Here is a 20,686-nt window from a genome sequence, read left to right on the forward strand (position 1 = left end):
GAACTGGAAGGGTAAAAGTGCGAAAACTCATGGGTGGAGATAAAGACAGTTTAAAAAAAGGGAGAAAAAGAAAACAACAAAGAAAAAGACCCCAAACAAAACAAAGAAAAACAAATGATGCAAAAAATGCCAATTGCTCACCACCAGCTGCCCTGGCCAGCTTCCACCCCCCACTCCCTAGTTTTATTGCTGAGCATGACATCATATGGTATGGGATGTCGCTTGGGGTCAGGTGTCCCAGCTGTGTCCCCCCAAACTTGTTGTGCACTCCCAGCCTACTTGCTGGCAGGGCAGTCTGAGAAGCAGAAAAGGCCATGACTCTGTGTAAGCACTGTTCAGCAATAACTAAAATATCCCTGTGTTATCAACACTGTTTTCATCATGAATCCAAAACATAGCACCATGCAAGCTACTGTGATGAAAACTAACTCTATTCCAGCCAAAACCAGTACAGACTGATTGTCAGATTTTATGAAGTTGACATTGATTTTGGTGGTCAGCTTGAGACAAAAAGGCACCTGGCTAATATGATTACCCAGATAATCTATCTGAGAAAGTGTCATTGCGTAAGATAACCTACTGTGCCTGCTGAAGCATCTACTTCTTGGTGTAATGTTGGCATTGTTAAGCCATGACAGAAATACAGAGTTTTAACAGTGTTATCTAGAGGATTGCCATGCATCAGAATTCCCTGGATCCTCTTGGCAGTGTGATCGCTAACACTACAAAGTGGCTTTTGCTCAGATGGGCAAAGAAAGACAAACTGCCAGTGACAGAATTTGCTGGGTGGATATGCAGCCTTCCTTACATCACGTTTCAGTGCTACAATAACTGGCAAGCCTTCTTCATTTGATACTGTTTTTGGATGCAGTCTGTCAGTCTTCCCTTGGTGTTCTTCAGAGAGGTACTACTCCTACTCTAAACACTTTTGCTTTTCTCTCCCACTGGTGAGATATGTTATAAGTAAGCCTTTATTTTCTTTTGGTTCTGGTTTTCTTTCAGGCATTGTCCCATATGAAACTCTGCAGGGTAGAAACAAATACGCTCATGTAGAGGTTAAACTGTGTGACACTAGATTTTCAGAAGCAGTAGTTTTTCCATGCTACAGGGCAAAGGAACTGCTTTTCTTTCTTTTATAATTTTGTTCTGTCTGAGTGGGATTTCTGTGCCAGAAATGATCCTGGTTTATTGCTTGGCATCTTGACTACAAGAAGATAGTAATTGATCCCCTCTCTGATGGTTCTACTATACTGCCTTTTATTTTCCTACTTCTTTTTTCCCTTTTTGATTTTTTGCAGACAGCTGTTCAAGATCTTATAGTCAGGATCTAACCTGTTTTATTTCTCTCGCATATTATTTTTACCTCACTTAAGGAAGGCAGACAAACATGTTATATTTCTTAGAAAATAAGAGATACCTCTTGTCACCCTTGAAGGTTGGAAAAGAAGAAATCCTGCAGGCCTTATTCTGATGGAAAAGTAGTTACATGTTCAGAAAAGGCAAACCTGCACATTATGAAACTTGCTTTGTTGACTTGAAAGTTAACATGGAATCCCTTGGAAGAAAATTGGAAAGAGTTAGTGTTTGCAAGAGCATTCCTCATAATGCATTCATCGTGACAGTTTCTGTCCTACTGAAGAAACGAAAGGTTATCTTTCTTAATGACCATGTCGATTTTCATGGGAGACCACCCCAGAACATAGCCTTGTTTTTCTCAAAGAACTGTTTCACAGTTGCCATTAACATGTCTTTTCAAATATGTTTAGATTTTTAAGCATAAAGTTTTTTCTTTTAAGCACTGATCTTTTCTGTAAGATGAGTTTGTATTCATCTTTTATTTAGTTCAAGAATGATGTGTGGAAATGATGGGTGCCTTTGTGTATTCTGTTCAATTCCAGACTAATTTGCCCTACTTTGCTTTGGCTGCAGGACCATGCAGATTTCTTCATTGCTCCATTAGGAGGTAAAAACGGGAGAAGGCTTTTTGAGATGGAAATAGGAGATTAACCAAAGAGAATCTTTGAGGAAGGTGTCAAGTAAAAAAACACAGGTGTCTGTGTGTGCGTGAGTGTGCGTACACATGTGCACATACGTGTTTGTGTAACCTTTGGGGATATTTTCAAAATGAAGCACTCGTATGTAAGAGTGGGGTTTTGTGAAAGCCGTGATGTCTCTGAAGTTAATGGCAGTTTACGGGAAAGACTTTAGTAGGCAACTGGCTATGGGGTGAATTTTTACTCACAGAATCACAGTGTAGGTGAAGTTGGAAGGGACCTCTGGAGATTGTCTAGTCCAACTCCCTTACTCAGACAAGGTCAGCTAGAGTGGGTTGCTCAGAACTGTGTTCAGTTGAGTCTTAAATACCTTCAGGGGTGGAGGGTCCACAAGATGCCTGGGTAGCCTCTTCCAGTGTTTGGAAGTATCTGTTAGTTTTCAGAAATATTCATTAATATCTTGTTAATAGGGTAGTGAGGAATTGCTAAGGCTAATGCGAATTTGGTCATTCCACTTACAGACCACTTTTAGGTTTGAGGAAAGTGTGGCGTGTTTTGCAAGAAGTAAAAGCCTTCTGCAATTCTTTAAACCCAGGAGGCTGAGATACAAAAGAAATGCAAACATATATCATGGTAGCGGAATGGCTGTATTTTGCACTGTTCAGGATTAGTCTGCCCATGTTGATAAGGCCTTGTAGAATTACAAATGTCTGGTCAGCTTTCCAAGAAACATACTATGAAATTTCATATACAACAAATATCTTCAGAGAACTACTCTCAGTAGTAAGAGGCTGTGTATTTGTATCCTAGCATAAATGCAGACTTAGAGTCTGTATGTTAATTTCTTAGCCTCATTGAATTAAAGGCTAGTACACTTAATTTATCAAAGTAATAAAGGCACTCATGAAAATCTTGCCTTGGGATTTACGTATGCATTTTAGCACTTGTTGAATTAATTGTATATCTCATTATTCTGGTTGGTGTGTAAGGCAGGAGAGTATCTGTACAATTCACACTTGTTTCAGAAAAGTGGTAATACAGAAGAACAGTCTGTTGCTCTCTTCTTAGGTACCACACCTGATTACCTTTGCAGTCTAAGCTGTACTATGGCTATGGCCTGGTAAGGTAATCTTCCAGACAAGTCACTGCTGTCCTGTTAAGGTCCAGGTAGAGATTATAGGAATAGGTACTCTTCTGGAGATTTCACTCTTGCGCTCTCAAATGATGGTGGTCTTTTGCCCATGTAAAGACTTGGAAAATTAACACTGTTAAAACATTTAAAGGAGAAATGTAGCTTTTATGTATTATGGTCTTTTTTAAAAAACAAGAACATGATTTAGATGCGAGCTTACAGAACATGTATGTAAAGAGGAATTCTGTATTTCCTATCAGCAATTCAATATTTAAGCGTTTTACCTCTAAGTAATTTGTTGAAGAGCTGCTCTTCAATAACAGTCTGTGCTGATGTAGGAGCTTATCTTTGTAAGCAGCTCCTAAACATACTTTCGGCTCTGGCAGGTGCATGAAGATTTTGTTTTCTTTGGTAACTATTTTTAAAGTAGCTGCATCATTTGTGTTGTATCTATAAGTCTGTTCCCCAAGGAGCTTCCTTGCTGGCTTAAAGGTTCTGTACTGTTAAATGCTCCAGAGGAATTTTGGAAGAGTTTGATGTCATTGCAGTTATATGTAATGTTTTTTTAAGATTGTCTTTAAATGAATTTAGATGGTCTGTTTGTATTTTTTACTTTAGCCATCTCACTTTTTAAATTTTAAAGAGGAATTAGGATAGGAATGCTCTTTATTTTACCTTCTGAAAATCATTTAAGTATGTTTTCTGGTGAGTTCTGCTTTAAATATCTCCTAGCAGTTCTAGCAGCTGCCTTTTTTTTTTTTTTTTTTTTTTTTTTTTTGCGAGTGAGGCTTACAGATTGCTTTCATCTTCTGAGTGTCAATTCTTATTGTAACGTATTGGTCTGCTTTGCCCTCATTCTTCAATCTTTCAGTTTTGCAGAGAGCCCTGTTAAAACAGGAGAGAGAGACATACTTAAAAGTCTTTGTACAAATTTCCCACGGCTATGGAAAAACTGTGTAATTTGTTTCCTAATTCAGGTGTCAAAGCTGCAATTTTTGTCTCCATAGTATTTGTCTGAAATAGGACACTGCTGGAACCATTTTTTGTTCCTTATGAGAGCTGCTGCTTCTTCCTGTGGTTTTTGTCTGACCCAACTACCAGTTTTTTTTAATAAAAAAACAAACCAAAACAAAAAAAATCAAATTTCAGCTGTTGTAAAATCCTGTTTTTCAGTGTCCTACTGGTTTAGATGATTATTTTATCAGATTCCTAGAGCATGAAGTTAGGGCCAATTACAAATGGAGTTCCTAGATAGAGAAAGACATCAAACATTACAGATCTCTTAATAGAAGAGTCAAAATCCTGCATTTTGCCTTTTGCTCTTCTGATTACCATTGAAATATTTCCTACATGTGCTTTTCATGCTGAGTAATCCTTAATTCTGATGTGTTTGCAAACCAAAGTCGTCTTGGTTTGTTTTTTCCATTTTCACAAGGTTAAATCTTGGCTCTTGTTATGCCGCCACTTTGTTCAGCTCTTGCTTCTTTAATTTTTTGTTGTTTTTTTATTCTAGTTTCAGAGAGATCAATACCCTTTAATTTAAAAAACCTCTAATATCGAATATTAAGGTAAAGGAAATGCTTAAATTACATTTTTCCCCCTTGTGTTGCAAGGTAATAAATGCATGAAATTGTAAAACTATATAAATATTTGAAAAGCGAGTGTACTTTCAGATGTAGTATAAGACTCTGTGAGAATAGAGATGTTGATTTCTTTTTTTTTCCTTTGTTCCAGTAGGCATATAGATTCTCAAAGAAAATGAAAGTTCAAATGTTGGCAAATATAAAAGGAAGAGTGTCAGCCAAACTAATTTTAGATTCATCGTGCTTTGAATGTTAGCTCCATAATTTTGACTTCCAAGATTGAAAAATTGTAATGGATATATTATCTTTTTTAAAAGTTTATTTGAACAAATACAATAAAATTACAGCTCACTTTATTTTCATAAACTACATGTATTCATATTACATGTGCCAGAGAATTCAACAATGAATTGAGTAATCTAAACGTTTTTGGGAAATGTGAATACTGAGTGTTTGTCTTGCCTGAGTCAGAATCAACTCTGAGTTTCCCAAAATTATTACTTGCATCATATTCTGGACTTCTGTTGTTCATGTTTTCATAGGTGATTCATAGTAATATTTAAAATATGAATTTTAATTTTACTTAAATTTACAAATTAGGTTCTGGCTTTTTCCTTGATGGATGATTAATTCACTGAAGTGTGTCAGGTTGCATTTTCACTTTGCCAATAAGGTTGACGTAAAAAGGTTGCACACATATTCTAGATGGCTGAAAAAATAACATTGCAGAATCTGCCTAGCAATTTGAAGATGAAGCTGACTGATTTTTTTTTTTTTTTTTTAACAGTGTGATATTTCATAGGCAAGCTGATTGAGATACCTGAAAACTACTTAATTAAAAATACTGATGATGTTAATTTAGGCAACAGAAAGACTCAATTATGCCACATAAAATATTACTTATTTGAAATAAAGGTATCATTGGAAATGCTAATGGTTTTCAAACTGCCTTTATAAAATTACTACTTTACAAGATATGAATAATTAAGGAGTCTGTCTGTGATTCCTCTGTGTTGTATGGCATCCTGTATGGTGTCTTGATCTAGTTAATACAGTAAGTGATTTCTATGCCTACTAGGCATCACAGATTTGGCAAATACGTCCTTTCACTCTCAACTGTGCTCATAATTTTTTTCCATCTGAAAGCACTGTTTGTTCAAGCAACTTTTACTTGGAAAGAATAGTAATGGGCAAGTGGGAGAGTATTTTTTTAAAGTAATCTGTGTTTGGAAAAAAACATATTTCAATCTAGTAGGAAGACAATATCAGTATGTGCTATTATAAATCTTCCAAGATCACCTAAATTAATGCTGCAATATTTCTTGGATGTGGCAAATGTTAGAGCTTTATTTATTATTTTAAAAGACCAGAAGGCTATTCATCTTTTTCTAAACATGGTCACTTTTAAAGGAAGATGCCTTTAGAAGTTCACACTTATGTGCAGGAAGTTTTTATTAAAACAAAAACCTAAAAGGATGGTTATGTGAATTTTCAGGACGTCTGTTGACAGCATCAATGTTTTGTTGAATGTTTTGGTCCATCCTGCTGATTTTTAAAAGATGACTGCTGGACTCTTAGTCTTATTTTTAAAAAATTCTTTCATGTTTTTTGGTCACATTTTCTGGTTTAATGTTGAATATAACTATTTTTATTTTCAGATAACCCCAGATGTTGCTTGTGGAAATGCCAGTTCCAATACCTCTGCTGGAGGCCGGCTTATCTCCTTTGAAGTTCCACAGAATACATCAATAAAGTAAGAATATTTGTCATATGTGACAAAATATAAATTTTTTTTAATTTTCATTTGCCTGGATATTTTAGACAAGTTTTTCCCATAGGCAGATTTGTCAGATGGCTAAAAGTATATGAAAGAACTTCAGACAGACTTCAGGCATCTAGCAGTGCCACGACAACTCTTTGCTTGATATAATTTTTCCCACATATTTAATGTTTTAGAAGATGTAAGCATGTAAACTGTCTCTGAGCTATCAGAATGCATTAGAAATTGGGGCAGACGTGTTGAAGATGTCAGTTTAGAGAAGATACAACATTTCCTGTCTCCTTCATGCAGTGAACACTTTTTCTCAAGATGCACTTGCTGGTAGAAAGTGTTATCGTTGTCTATATAAATGCAAGTATTTTGTGCATTTGTATTTTATTTCTGGATTATTGCTTTGGGTGTCATCATCAGCTGTGAAATCTTTGTGTATGTCCTACAAACCACATTTCTCAAAAATTTCAATTTATTCTGTGTTATTCACTTTTCAAACTCATGCTTTTTCAATCAAATACTTGCTTTGTTACTTTTAATTAACAGAACCTGACTTCCTAGAAAGATCTGATTCTGTCAGCTGGGATGAGGCATTTTCTTATTGGAAATTTTATTTTAAATAAAAATCTGCCAACGTAGTTCTCTGGCTCACAGCTTTACTGCAATTTTAGACTTAGATTTTCCCCAAATAGCCTACTTTTCTCATACTGTCATCTTATCTTTTCAGAATCCTAGCTTTCAGTAAAAAAGGCCATGCTCACAGGAAAAAACAAACTGATGCAAGCAGACAAGCTGCAGACAGTTTGGAGCAGTAACTGTTAAATGTGGGAGCTGTTCTACTCTTCCCATGGGACTTTGAATCGTGCTCATTCATGAGCGTTAAGCCTAACTCAGGAAGAGATCTGTGAGCGTGGATGCTCTTGCTGGCTAGAATCTGTAAGCAAACAAATGTCTTTTCTTGACATCAGGAATAAGCTGGCCTTTGTGGATTCTACAGCTGTATTTAAGACCCTTGATGGAGTGACCCCATTTTAAAGGAGGTTGCAGAGTACACAGTCATTTTTGGTCATTTTTTACACTATATATCTTCAGTAGTGTTTTATGTCTGGGTAGATTAACGCAGGTCAGTATCTATCTTTATTTCATTGTATTTCCTGTGTTAAAGGCCCAAGCAACATCTCTGGTTCAATGGCTATCTATGCAAGGAAAATAATTTCAGTTTAATAATTTTATTTTGTTTTTATTATCAGGTGTGACCTAAACTGTGAAACTAGTTGCTATCCTGTTCCAAGAGTGAGATGGTAGGGGGTAGCGGTGGGGGTTGTTCTCAAAGAGGACCCAAAATACTGTCAAAAATTTGCTTCTCATGATGTCTAGTTGCAACACGTTTTCAACTTGTGTCAAACATGATTACAAAATTTCGCATTTCTTGTTTTGAACTCAAATAAGAAGTGACAAGGGAGAAACTGCCTTGTGTTTTTAGCAGGATTGAAACAAGTTCAGTACAGAAAATTGTGGAACAGAACTTCATCTCTGGGTATTTGGAGGCCTGTTTTCAGCAGGGGAGAATTATCAGTTTTGAGCAGTTGGATGCAGTTGTGTTTGAATTCTTGGAGATTGTTCAAACTCATTTGGGATTCCTTCAGAGGAAATTAATGTAAATATTTGGGAACTTGCCAGAAACATGACAGGTTTTTATTTTTTCTTTATGGAGGTGAGTAGGGGAAAAAGTATCCTGAGAGGGAAGAAACACTGACATAGATGCAGTGCTCCCTAGTGGAGCCGACAGTATATACGCAGTTGTAGATATTTATACAATCTGTCAACATTCAGGAAGGCACCATGGACTTGGTGACCTTGGGAGTATTATGGGACTCATTTGATTTACAAGAATAAACTCTTCTGAACCTTCGATCTGGTTTGTCAAATGAGGATTTCTACCAGGATCCATCTCCCTGTATTGAACGAACATCGAATGTTCTTCAGATATACTTCAGCTGCAGAAAATGATGGCATTGTAGATGTAGAACGGAGGTACTATTCAAAAAGGCATAAATACAAAGACTGACTAAGGATGCTTTACCGTTACGTCTTTTTTATATAAAACTCTTCTTGGGCACTAAGATCGTGTCCTTCAAGTATTAGAAATTGAGACTCTGTATGATTAAATCTGCTAATACATATACTATTATGCCAATCTTACTATTGAAGCATTTTTTTTATTTTTGTGGACATGCTAAAAACCTTTAGGCCTTTTCTGATTCCATACTTGCTACATTTAAGTTTTCCTTCTTTGTTGATAAGCTATTGTTCTGCGGTGGTTTACTTCCCAATAACACCAATTTCCCTCACTGTAAATAGTCTTATCGTTTATTTTCTTAGAATAAGGCAAGATGCTACTGCTTCTCTTATCCTGCTATGGAAGGTCACTACCACTGGATTTAAACAGTGTTCACTTATTGATGGCAGAAGTGTCACTCTTCTCCAGGCACTGGGTGGACTTGTTCTTTCTGAAGAAATGCTTGCATTAGGAAACAACTACTTTATTGGTGAGTAACATGCTGACTTTCTGTTTATCACCTCTAGGTGACAGCCGATGGTTTATCCAACATTTAGAGAAACAAAGAGGTAATTCCCTTAATTTAAGTGCTGCTGAAAGATCCAGATGTGACATTGGTTCATTGAAAGCAGACAAAAGGTACACTAAATTCTTACACAGGTGGCACCATTCAGTTTAAAATCTAGATGGTGGGTTTTGCCTGATACCTTTAGATGATTCAAGGTATTTTATAGGTTCTATTTTAATCAACTGTAAAGCTTTTGGTAAATGCTACAGTAAATAACTCTGAGCTGTTTCTTTGTCAGATGTTATATCATGGGATACTTTGTAAAGAAGCTTAAGCCTGTACACAGTAAACTTGAAAAAATATTTTAAAATATAATAGTAAATCTGATCTTCTAACAGTGTTTACTTGCACTACTTTTTCTCTTCTAGTTTTGTCTCTGTGAATATGAAACCTTAGAAATATACTATATGTTTCATTGGGCAATTAAATGTTAAGCATCTTTGTGGAAGGGATGTAATGAAAATAGGCTGATACGTTATTTTTAAGTGTATGGGAAATAATACTGATTTAATGCAGTATTTATGCATAGACACAATAGACTGAATTAAATTGAGCTTTCTGGGCAGATGGTTTATTATACCAATGACATGAAACCAAAGTCATTATAATAACAGCATTTATTGTAATTTGCTTGAAATGCTGTATATCTTATAATGAAGTATAAGCTGCCACAAGTTGTTATTTGGCAACTTATCATGCTAACAAATGTAAAATTAAAAGCATTCTGATGCAGAAACATTGGGCCAAATTCTAAGTGTGTAGCTAATACAGGAAAAAACCCAAATGCAGTGGTGGTGCCATGTTCTCTCCTTTTTGAGTGGTCACTTAGCAAATATATTGCTTGAAGCTTGTTAGTATAATCATTTAATTACCATCAGCAGTGGTTTCTTTTAGTGATATTTACTTTTTTTCAAATAATTTTCCAGTTCTTTATATTTTCTTTATAATTTACTTCCTTCCAAGATACTTAGTTTTAGCTTTTTTTTTCTTTTCATCTAGTTTTGCATTTAATTTATCAGTTAAAACTCTCCTCATGTATCTTCCTCAGGAATAAATTTTTGCATGTAAGTAAAAACTTGCTGAAGACAGGATAATTTGTAACTTTTATGCATTCACGAAAGTACCTAAAGGCATAGCTTGGTCTATAAGCTCCCAAATAGAGGGCCTAAGTTGCTTTGTGAAGGCTCTACTTGACTGTACATGCCAGACAGCATAGGCTATTCATTTAGATAACTGAAAGGAATCTTGTCTTGCTCTTTCATAGTTTGTCTTGTCCTGCTTGTCTCTCTGTAGCTGTCTTGCTGTCACTGGGATTTTTACTTTGAATTGTTTACTGTGTGCTAGGTAACATGAGGTGAAAATATACCTTTTCCTTGATGAATATAAACCAAGGTTTAGTTCATAAAAATTGTACTAATGATCTTGCTTATTTCATGCAGTACAAGTTTTCTGAGACCTCTTTTTACTTCCATCTGGTTTTTGATACTTTCTTTGGTCTTTCTTCTGAATTTCCTGATAGTGAAATTCTTTGTAGAATTTTCCAGTTGTTGTAGTGTAATTTGATTGATGTAAAGAACATGAATCATAAATACGTATGCATGGAGCAGCAGGGAGACTCCAATAATACAGTGATACATTCATGAATAGGAGCATCTGAGTGCTTAGTAAAGATGAGTGCACATATAGTGCATTTGAATTTTTATAAATCCTGTTTATTTTAGCAAGTGGGTGTATTACCTGTAGTGCTTTTGACAGAAAAAGAATATGAAACATTCCCTCTGCATACCTTTTAGTCCTGAGGCGTTGCAACTCTATACTATGATATAATCAAGTAATGAGATAACTGTTTTCTGGAGTAAATTATTTTATGTGGCCTTAATTTAGTTATAGCTTTTCCCAGAATAATTTCCTTTTATTAAAACACTTGAGCAGAAAAGGGGTGAAATACTAAAGGAACAGGGAAACTGAAACATGAATTTGTTAATTTAAAAGTGTTTGTGACCTATCAAGATTTATTGTAAGAAAGATAAACCAGAGTAGCCTCTGGGTTTTCTTCTCAATTGTATGGAAATGTTCTGCTTACTGAAATCCATAATTCAGCTAAGGTCTATATAAAAATAATTAAATCTTTATTTCGGATTTGATCCAGATGTATGGAAATGGTCTGTGAATCTGACACACCTAACAAGTTTTTAGTTTTCAATAAGAACAGATGAATAAAGTTTTTCTTATAGACAACTTTCCATCTGTTTCTTGATATACATAACAAACTTATTCTGAGGTACAATAAATTAAAATGGATGATTTTATATAAAAAAGCAATAATGTAGCCAGTGCTTTTATTGATGATATTTAAGCTAGAACAATCACGAGGCCACATGATACTGTAGGATGCTGTAAGCATAGAATCACGCAGTAAGGCTGTGGACCTTGCCAACTGATATATTTACTTTATGTAAATTTCCCCCACTCTTGTTTTGTTTATTCAAATGAGTTTTTAAAGGATTCTTCTCTTAATTGGTGAATTCTGTACAATGCAATTTTTTTGACCTTTAAAAAAATTTCTAATTAGAACGGTAAAAGAAAAATGGGGAAGATCCGAGTGGTGTTTGTGTGTGTGTGTGTGTCTTTTGATCTATGTTGTCTTTGAGTCACTTCTCACTGTGTCACCTCCGAGTTTTGTTACTCAGCAAGGTACTTTAATCACCTCTTGCAAATCTTTCTGAATAAGATGTTTATATCAAAGGTAAAACATTTAGGGAAATAATATTTGTTTTGTGTTATCTCATGGTGACACAAGTTTTAAAGTTGTTCAGACAAGATTGAAAAGACTGAAAAGTCGGCAGTAATGTACTGATTTGCTGATCATGTGATTCGGGGCACAATGTCTAGAGGTTGCAAAGAATGCTGTCTCTGAGATCTAAAAATAGACACCTTGATCATAGTCCTCTTTACCCCAGAGACAGTACCTGCACTGTATGAGAATGAAGGGTTTGAGGGAAGGAGAAGAGTGTGACACAACTAAACAAAAAAGAGCAGTCTGTTTTCTATAATGTGATTTCTAAAATGGCTGCTGCATCTGCAAACACTCTTTTGCTGTGCAGGAAAAGAGTTATGATGCTGTGATCATGCAGTATAATTATATTGTTAAATTAAAGCATTTACCCCATTAAAATAAGCCCCAGTAGATGGGAAAGAGTACTAACTTGAAGACTGACTTGTACTTTCTGTAACACATTCTTACCATGACTGCTTTGCTTAGGAGTATTTTTAATGGGTTTGTCTGTAAGATTTGATACTACACATGTGCCAGTCTTCTAAAATAATATATTAAGTTTTATTAGAAAGTATACTTATTAGCCAATGGGAAAAAAGACCAATATGGTTCAGGTTTTGAATGAAAAAGCCCCTGAAAGTACTGATTTGCTCAGTAGGTTAGGTGGGTTAGGTGTAGGATGAAGCACACAGCATATCCCAAGGTGCTGTGGCTTTTATTGCCAGGTTACTACTAGACAAAGGTAATCATTAGATGGTTGATCTGTAGTACAAGCCAGGTGAACTGTTGATCTGTGCTCACTGTTTGCAACAAAAATGCCTCATTTGATGCCAAGAGAATTTCAAAAGTTTTGTGCCTAAATTCAGGATTTAAAATACTTTTTTTTTTTTTTTTTTTTTTTGATTGAGGGCATTCCTGAATAGCAAATGTTTTTCATACCTGTACAGAAGAATATCTATTCTGTGGAGTGCTATGGGTGGGTATTGAGATTTGCCAAAGAGATAGTTGAGAAGTGAAGGAGGAGGGAATTAATAATTTTAAGTAAGAGATGGCAATTAAGGGATCAACATTTAAAACATTAGTTTATGGAAAGTCTGCCTTTTACTTTGTGGTGGGTTGACCCTGGCTGGACACCAGGTGCCCACCAAAGCTGCTCTATCACTCCCCTCCTCGGCTGGACAGGGGAGAGAAAATATACTGAAAAGCTTGTGGGTCAAGATAAGGACAGGGAGAGATCACTCAACCAATTGCCATCATGGGCAAAACAGACTCGACTTAGGGAAAATTAATTTAATTTATTATCAATCAAATCAGAGTACGGTAGTGGGAAATAAAACCAAATCTTAAAACACCTTTCCCCCACCCCTCCCTTCTTCCTGGGCACAGCTTCACTCCTGGATTCTCTACCTACCCCCCTCCCCAGCAGCACAGGGGGACAAGGAATGGGGGTTGGGGTCAGTTCATCACACGTTGTCTCTGCCGCTCCTTCCTCCTCAGGGACAGGACTCCTCACACTCTTCCCCTGCTCCAGCGTGGGGTCCCACCCATGGGAGACAGTCCTCCACTAACTTCTCCAACGTAAGTCCTTTCCATGGGCTGCAGTTCTTCACGAACTGCCCCAGCATGGGTCCCTTCCACGGGCTGCAGTCCTTCAGGCACAGACTGCTCCGGCGTGGGTCCCCCGCAGGGTCACAAGTCCTGCCAGAAAACCTGCTCCAGCGTGGGCTCCTCTCTCCACGGGGCCGCAGGTCCTGCCAGGAGCCTGCTCCAGCGCGGGCTTCCCAGGGGGTCACAGCCTCCTTCGGGCATCCCCCTGCTCCGGCGTGGGGTCCTCCCCGGGCTGCAGGTGGAGATCTGCTCCACCGTGGACCTCCCTGGGCTGCAGGGGGACAGCCTGCCTCACCATGGTCTTCCCCACGGGCTGCAGGGGAATCTCTGCTCCGGCGCCTGGAGCACCTCCTCCCCCTCCTTCTTCACTGACATGGGGGAAGCTTCCAGCAGCTTCTCACAGAAGCCACCCCCGTAGCCCCCCTGCTACCAAAACCTTGCCACGCAAACCCCGTACATACTTCAATAGAGTTATAGCTTCATACTATTTGTCCCAATGTTCTTTGAAGTTAATGAGTGATTCTTGTATAATTTATCATATTTATAAAATGTCTGATCGGTATTTGTTTTAATTCAGGATCTCTGCATCTTCATGCTAGCAATAATTGTACTAGAATACTCAAAAATGAGTAACTGCAAAACTTTACCTTGTTACAGTCACACACCTATTCTTCATTGCAGTGTATCTTGAAAAATTAAAATCACATTAAATACATTTTACAAGTCTGAAAAAAATGCAGTAAGAGTACCCTAATGGACTGTCAGTTTGTGCATGAGTCTTTCAGACTGAAGTTCTCATGAATAAATTACAGCTAAGGATCTCTGTGGTGAACTGAAAGTGCTGCTTGTTATGTGTTTTGGAGGGAATCTAATCCACCCAACAATGTGCACTTCTTTCAGGGAATAATATACTGGATTTGGGAACATGTGCAGGAATATATATATCTTTTTCTATACAACTTCGTTGCAAGTGCATAAGATTTACTAAATTGATTAAACAGTATCTCTCTTGAGAAAATAATGCATTAACATTTTCTTCTAGAAAATGCAAAAGGCCTTGCTGAAGGACTTTGAAGGGCATTTTCAGCTTATATGGCAACTCTCAAAAATCTTCTGTGATTTGTTGCATTCATCTTTTTTATCCAAACGTGCAATCACACTCTGAAAACTGGAACATTTATTCTGAAAACACAGTCTGCTATGGAAATAGTGAAAAAACCAAAACCAACACATAATAAAAGCATTAAATTTTATTTTTTTTTTTTTAATACTCACATTTTAGAAGTTTTACAGTGACTGTATACCATCTGTTTCTTCACGAGTCAGTTAATTTACTTTGGTGTTAAATTAATATACCTGTTCACTAAGGCAAGAATTCTGTGCTTCATGACTCAAAAGATACACCTGTGGATGTGAGAGTTGGTCAGTTGTAATTTTGCACAGTTTCCAGTCTACTTGGTAAACTAGTATAGGTATACCTATACCGGTATACAGTTAGCAAATTATGTTTAACAGCTCAATTCTGCTAGTAATCAAAACCATCATAACTTTTTGTTGTTGTTGTAGTATGAATTTGGAAATTGGGTAATAAAATTGCATATTGTATGATTATCGCTTCAGTTTTAAGAAGCGTTTATTTTGAGGTTTTGGGCATAACGTAGAGCGTGGAGTTGGCAGTGCTGACTCTGTGTGCATGTACCCTGTTTCCTTCCTTTCTCCCAATAACATAAAAGCAATTATGTTTTCAGGTCTTTATCGTGGTTATTAGGATATTAACTGTTGACAAAACCTGCTTCTCATCAGCTTCCATGATAAAATGTTGGAAAAATTGCTTTTTTGCCTTGGTGTGCCCACTGCTGAAGCTGCGAGGATGGGAGCTGTTTCAGAAAAATAGTAAAACAGACAGTTGGGCATTAATATTTTGCCTCCATTTCCCCATAGATAATATGATAGAAAAGTTTGTATATCTATAGTTGTTAAAAAACGCATCTAAATCACTTGAAATTACTTGCTTTTTGACTTTGTGCTTTATTTAGCACTTCCATGATACAGCTTAAAAAGCAGCTTTCATGAGATATTGATACATTAGGTTTTTAGTTTCTAGTCTGCTTATAAAATAAGAGGAAGAAATTTATAAGGAAAATTGCTAATTCTCAGCTAAGACCTTACAGATAATAAGGCAGAAGGTTTAACATTTAATATGAATGAATATTTTGATCTGAATAGAAAATAAATTCTCCAGCACAATCTTTAAATTATAATGCTTATTTTCATCACAACAAAGAAAAACTGATACAGACCGGGTGTGTAATCTGGTTTTCTGCAAGATGCCCAGCCTTTTAGATCAATACTATTTAACTAACTGGTTTAAACTATAATTATGAAGTATTTCAAAAGTATTTCCTTAAATAAAATTGGTACCTGTACAAACTCACTTGAAAATGGATACTATAGCATCTTTATGATGAGAATACTGATGCTATTCAAATGCCAGCACCTATAAGGCAGCTTGCTTAATTCCACAAAACTTCTTGAAGTTTTGCTTAAAAAGGAAAATTAATGCTTGGCTCCTCAAGCACAAGAGATCTGTTGCATTTTAAAAAGTGTGTGAACCATATGTATATATGTACCGAAAGGATAATATTTTCCTATCCAAAATGCTGTCCTGCCTTTCTAATGTAACAAAGTGTTTTCTTTAATATCTCTGCCCTGAGCAGTTATTTGCTCTCTTGATGCGAATTGGGTTATTTAATGCATCTCCTTGGAACATCTCATCATACATTAACAACTGGTCACCACTAAATATGACTGCAGGTATATTGAATAGGCAAAATGGAACTTAGTGTACAAAACACTACATTAAAAATAAATAATCTAGAGAGCTATTTTGAAACAAATCAGTCTATTTTGTAGTTCTTTTTATGTGGCTATAGAATTTCAGATTAGGAGGCAAGTTGTAGTAACTGCGTCTTTTGGATGGTGTGTTTTGTATTGTTACACGTCTTTAAAACGTGCACATATTTCCATTGAGAGAAAGAAGTTCGCTGCATGTTGAAATTGTTTTTACTTAAGCAAAAATGAAATAGGACAATCTATTTTATGATAGGAGATGTGTGAATTGAATTTACTGAAAGCCACGTAATCAAGTTACTCTAGCTTTAACAAGTTACCATGTGTCAGCTGAGCATCTGTGTGAGCTCCTAGCCCATGGCATATGTGCAGTCATTTGACTTAACCCTCTTTCACTCTGGACTAAATTAAATCACATTCCCTTGCACATGCTGCAATTGGAGCATTCACGCAGTTCTGCTGCTCAGCCGATGTGCAGTAACGGGGGTGTGTGTGACTATTTAGTTACTTTTGTGCAAGTCAGCCTTGCTGGTGGGGGAATTTGGTGACAACTGCTCCGGTTAATGGGGTTTTCGTTTTTATGTGTGCAATTTGCCTGGAAGGGCCCTCTTGTAGGCAGTATTGAGTATTGTGCTCAACTGTGAATATTTCCCTGGGGTTCTGGGCATAAGAGCTAACCTTGCAGAAAATGGCCTTTTGATAAACAATAGCAGCAGCAGAAGTGCAAACAGCATAAAACGTTCAATGAAGTGTTAATTTCAATGACTTTTTTAAAAGATAGCCTTGTAAGGCAAAATGTTAAGCATTCAGTTGAAATCTAAACCATTCTGAAGAATGCTGTTAGGCTATATAAGAAAGGGTATCCTTATAAATATGTTAAAAAATCAATATCCTGCCCTGCCCTTCATGATCGAGTTATATGTACATCGTCTCACATATAAGTAGATGTAAACATTAGACTATTTACTTTTTTATACATTGTATTATGTTTTAAGCTAGCATCTAAATAATTTTTACTCTTTGGAGTTGTCTTTAATTAATCAGTAAATTATTCAAAATTAATTTTTATTCACTGCTAGTTCTAGCAAGTAACAGTGGGAAATTATTTTTCTAGTCTATCTTTGGAGGTTCATCTGCTCAAATTTGTAATGCTTGGTGAAATACCTTTTGTTTGTTTGTTTATTTTTAAGATTTTTCTTTCTTCAAATATGACTTTTGTGACCAATTCACAGTCAAGATATTTACATTCAGCTGATCACATGGTTGTTTGCACTGTGAGATCTTGGGCAGACTGCTTAACATGATCTGTAAAATAAGGATACTAATGCATAATTTAAAGGAAAATGTGAGGCACATTCTAATAACGCCTCTAAAATACTCAGAGTTCTTCAGCTAGTAGTGTAACATACTGTACAATGTATTTAAAAGTAGGGTAGCCACTTATAAGTCTTTAAGTTGAACCAGTCACTATAGATAAATCCTAGCCAACCTTGCCATCCAATCTACTGCAGCTCCCCTTATCGCAGTCCCAGCTATGTCATTTGTATTCCGCCACACTTAACTGCTTTTGTGAAGTGTGGTATCAGAGATTCTGGTGGTCTACATTTGTGCCCAAAATAGTTCACTGCCAGCTTGGCAGCGTTGTTGATAAATAAGCACATAACAGGCAAATTGTGATACAGGAAATCTATTAGAAGATTAGTCTTGTCACCCTTCGCTGGGCTTTCACCATTATTTTGGACAGTAAGCAGAGTCCTTGAAGCCATGACAGAAGGTCACACTCTAAGCTACTGTCACATCTCCTTAATAAGCTGTATGCAAGTGGTTTCATAAGTGTAAGTGTACTCTTACTAGCTGACTATTTCATAGTCCTATCATGGGTTTTGGTCCAGTCAAGCTATTAAGTTGGGTAATTGTTTAGTAACAGTGAAATTCAGAAATTGCCATTTGTTACAGAGGAAATGTAACGGAACATATGTTCGGGGATTTTTCTATGCTAAGTGAATCCAATTGGTTTGCTCAGTTCATGAATATGTTTTAACTGTCAGGCCTGCAAAACTGAGCTCCAGCTTGAAAGTCAAGCTGTGTGCTATTTCTTCCCAAAGTTTCGATAATAATTTTCTGACACCCAAATTTTGCTTTGTTATACCTGTGTAACACTATAATTCTCAATCTGCTTCTGACGGAAATGCGGTACTGTTACTGAGAATATAATTTGACCAGCAGTACATTTATCTTTATCACTGTAATGGTGATTATGTCTGAGAAGAAAGTATATGCTTGATTTTCAGAGCCCAGGATGAGTCTTCAGTGTTGGGAGTGAAGGAAGAAAGCATATCTATTTTTAAACTGAATGTGACTATGATATCAATTTGGAGAAGAAAAAAAATGCAATGAGAAGTTTTACAGTTACTTATGAACAGCAACAAAAATTTCTTTAAATTGCTGTTTCATGTGAATTTTTTAAAAATAAAGTATCTGAAACAGTTCTTGAACTGATTCTCACTAAAATCTATGTATACTTTCAAAAGCAGTATCTGACCAAGGCTTCTGTGACAAAGCACAGTAAGCATGCTGATCTATATAGAATTTAGGAGAGTTGTACCACTTATAAATAGTGCCGTTTGTGGGAAAAATAGCAGTTCTGTTATTGCAGCTGTATTTTTGTATCCCCAGATGCTATGTTGCCTAGCAGTATCATTAGAGAATGATCTCAGATGTTCTGTACAAGTATCCTATGGTACTGATGGCACAGAAGTACTGCATCAAAGATTGTGAATGTCATTGACTACCTGTTTCTCACTTCTTGTTTTCTGCTTATGTATGATAATCATCCTAAGGCAAACTAGGAAACGATTCCTGACCCATTTTTTCAAATTCTGTAGAACAGTATTAGTGTCAGGGCCCTGAGGGTATTGATAGGCCTTAATGACCCTGACCATTAGTGTAATGAAAAAGGTGATAAATGATTATCTGTTTGTAAATCAAAATCATGCCTCTATTATTTCAACATATAAAGGTAAATTTTCACAATTAAGGGTATCATGTGAACATCTTGTTATGCTTTTTCAGTTGTTAGGTCTCAAATGAGTTGAACATGACTTCCATGAATGAGTGGAAAGACTGAGCTCTCTTAGATTTGCTAGATGAATAACCACTATTTGAGATAGTGATATATAGTGCCATAAGAGAGGGAAATTGATTTGTATAGTGAAACTGAATTTACTACTTTCTGCTTAGATCCACAAAGGCACTTAGGCTGGTGATTAGTATAGACCCCTGTAGTGGTCTTCGTAGTCTTGAATGTTAGCTCTACCATATGATACATGGACAGTGTGAGTATTATGGACATGAGATAATCTTTGGATAAAATTTGGACATGAAAAATTTTAGGAGAAAGGACTAGAATTCAAGTCTCCCTTCGTCTTTTTCTGTAATCAAAATTTAGTTCTCTTTTTTTCCTAGCTTCTTTTCTTTAAGTTATTCTTATGTCTACAAAGTCCAATGGCCACAAAGAAAAGACTGAGCATATTGACCACTCCTGTTTAGCTTCCTGTATAACATTTTCTCCTGTGATGTGAGAGATGTGGTCAAACAGAAAATTCCTCTTGGATCTTTTACACTTCAGGTTGATTCTATAACTTTCCATTATCCGTGGATGAACTAGCAGACATACTTATGTAGCTTCTATCCTGGACCACTAAGGCTTATAAACAATGGTTCAATATGCTGTGATAGCAGCTGTATTGTTTCTGGAAGCTGAAATCAGGTCTGGAAATATTATAGGTTCACTATGTTACTACATGACATGAACTGAAGATGGGGTGCAGGAACACCCAATACCACTGCTTTTCTCCTGAAGGACTGATACTATCTGTTTTTCTTCCATTTGTATATATCTCAGTTTCCCATTTTCAAATAATAAATCACTGACTGCGCTGTACACTGGGAATGGGGTGGAGAAATAACATAGAAATAACATCACCTTACTCTGGGGCCCTTTTTGGTTTTCCTACCTGTTTTGACTTACCAATGCCCTTAGCGCCAGGGCTATATACTGTGCAGGGAAGCTGTAGGCACTTAGTGTCTGTGAGAACTCCACTGCTTTGCAAAATGTTGAAGTTGGCTACTGACCCCAAAAGCTTTTGGAGTGGGAAAGTGTTGAGAGAGAAAAAGAGAACAGATGGAAAACTGATAGACATCCCACTGCTGTCTCATTTCCTTAGGAAACCAGGCTAAAAATAAGTTGAAAACTTGGGGACTGATGCTTCATTGTAACTGAGTGCCCGAACACCTTGGCAGTCATTCTGTCTCATCCAAGAAACCTTTAGGTGGACTCAAAGAC

At 36.5% G+C, this 20,686-nt stretch overlaps 1 protein-coding gene across 1 annotated transcript in view; it reads left to right on the forward strand.

The window, feature by feature from the left end:
* Positions 1-20,686, forward strand: part of DNER (delta/notch like EGF repeat containing) — a 134,376-nt gene that overhangs the window by 57,541 nt on the left and 56,149 nt on the right. The window contains exons 3-4 of the mRNA XM_030028859.1: positions 6,368-6,462; positions 8,863-9,029. Coding sequence (XP_029884719.1) covers positions 6,368-6,462; positions 8,863-9,029 — 262 coding nt within the window. The remainder of the gene's footprint in view (positions 1-6,367; positions 6,463-8,862; positions 9,030-20,686) is intronic.

The sequence above is a fragment of the Aquila chrysaetos genome, chromosome 10 (genome assembly GCF_900496995.4).
Source record: "Aquila chrysaetos chrysaetos chromosome 10, bAquChr1.4, whole genome shotgun sequence".
Classification (NCBI taxonomy): domain Eukaryota; kingdom Metazoa; phylum Chordata; class Aves; order Accipitriformes; family Accipitridae; genus Aquila; species Aquila chrysaetos.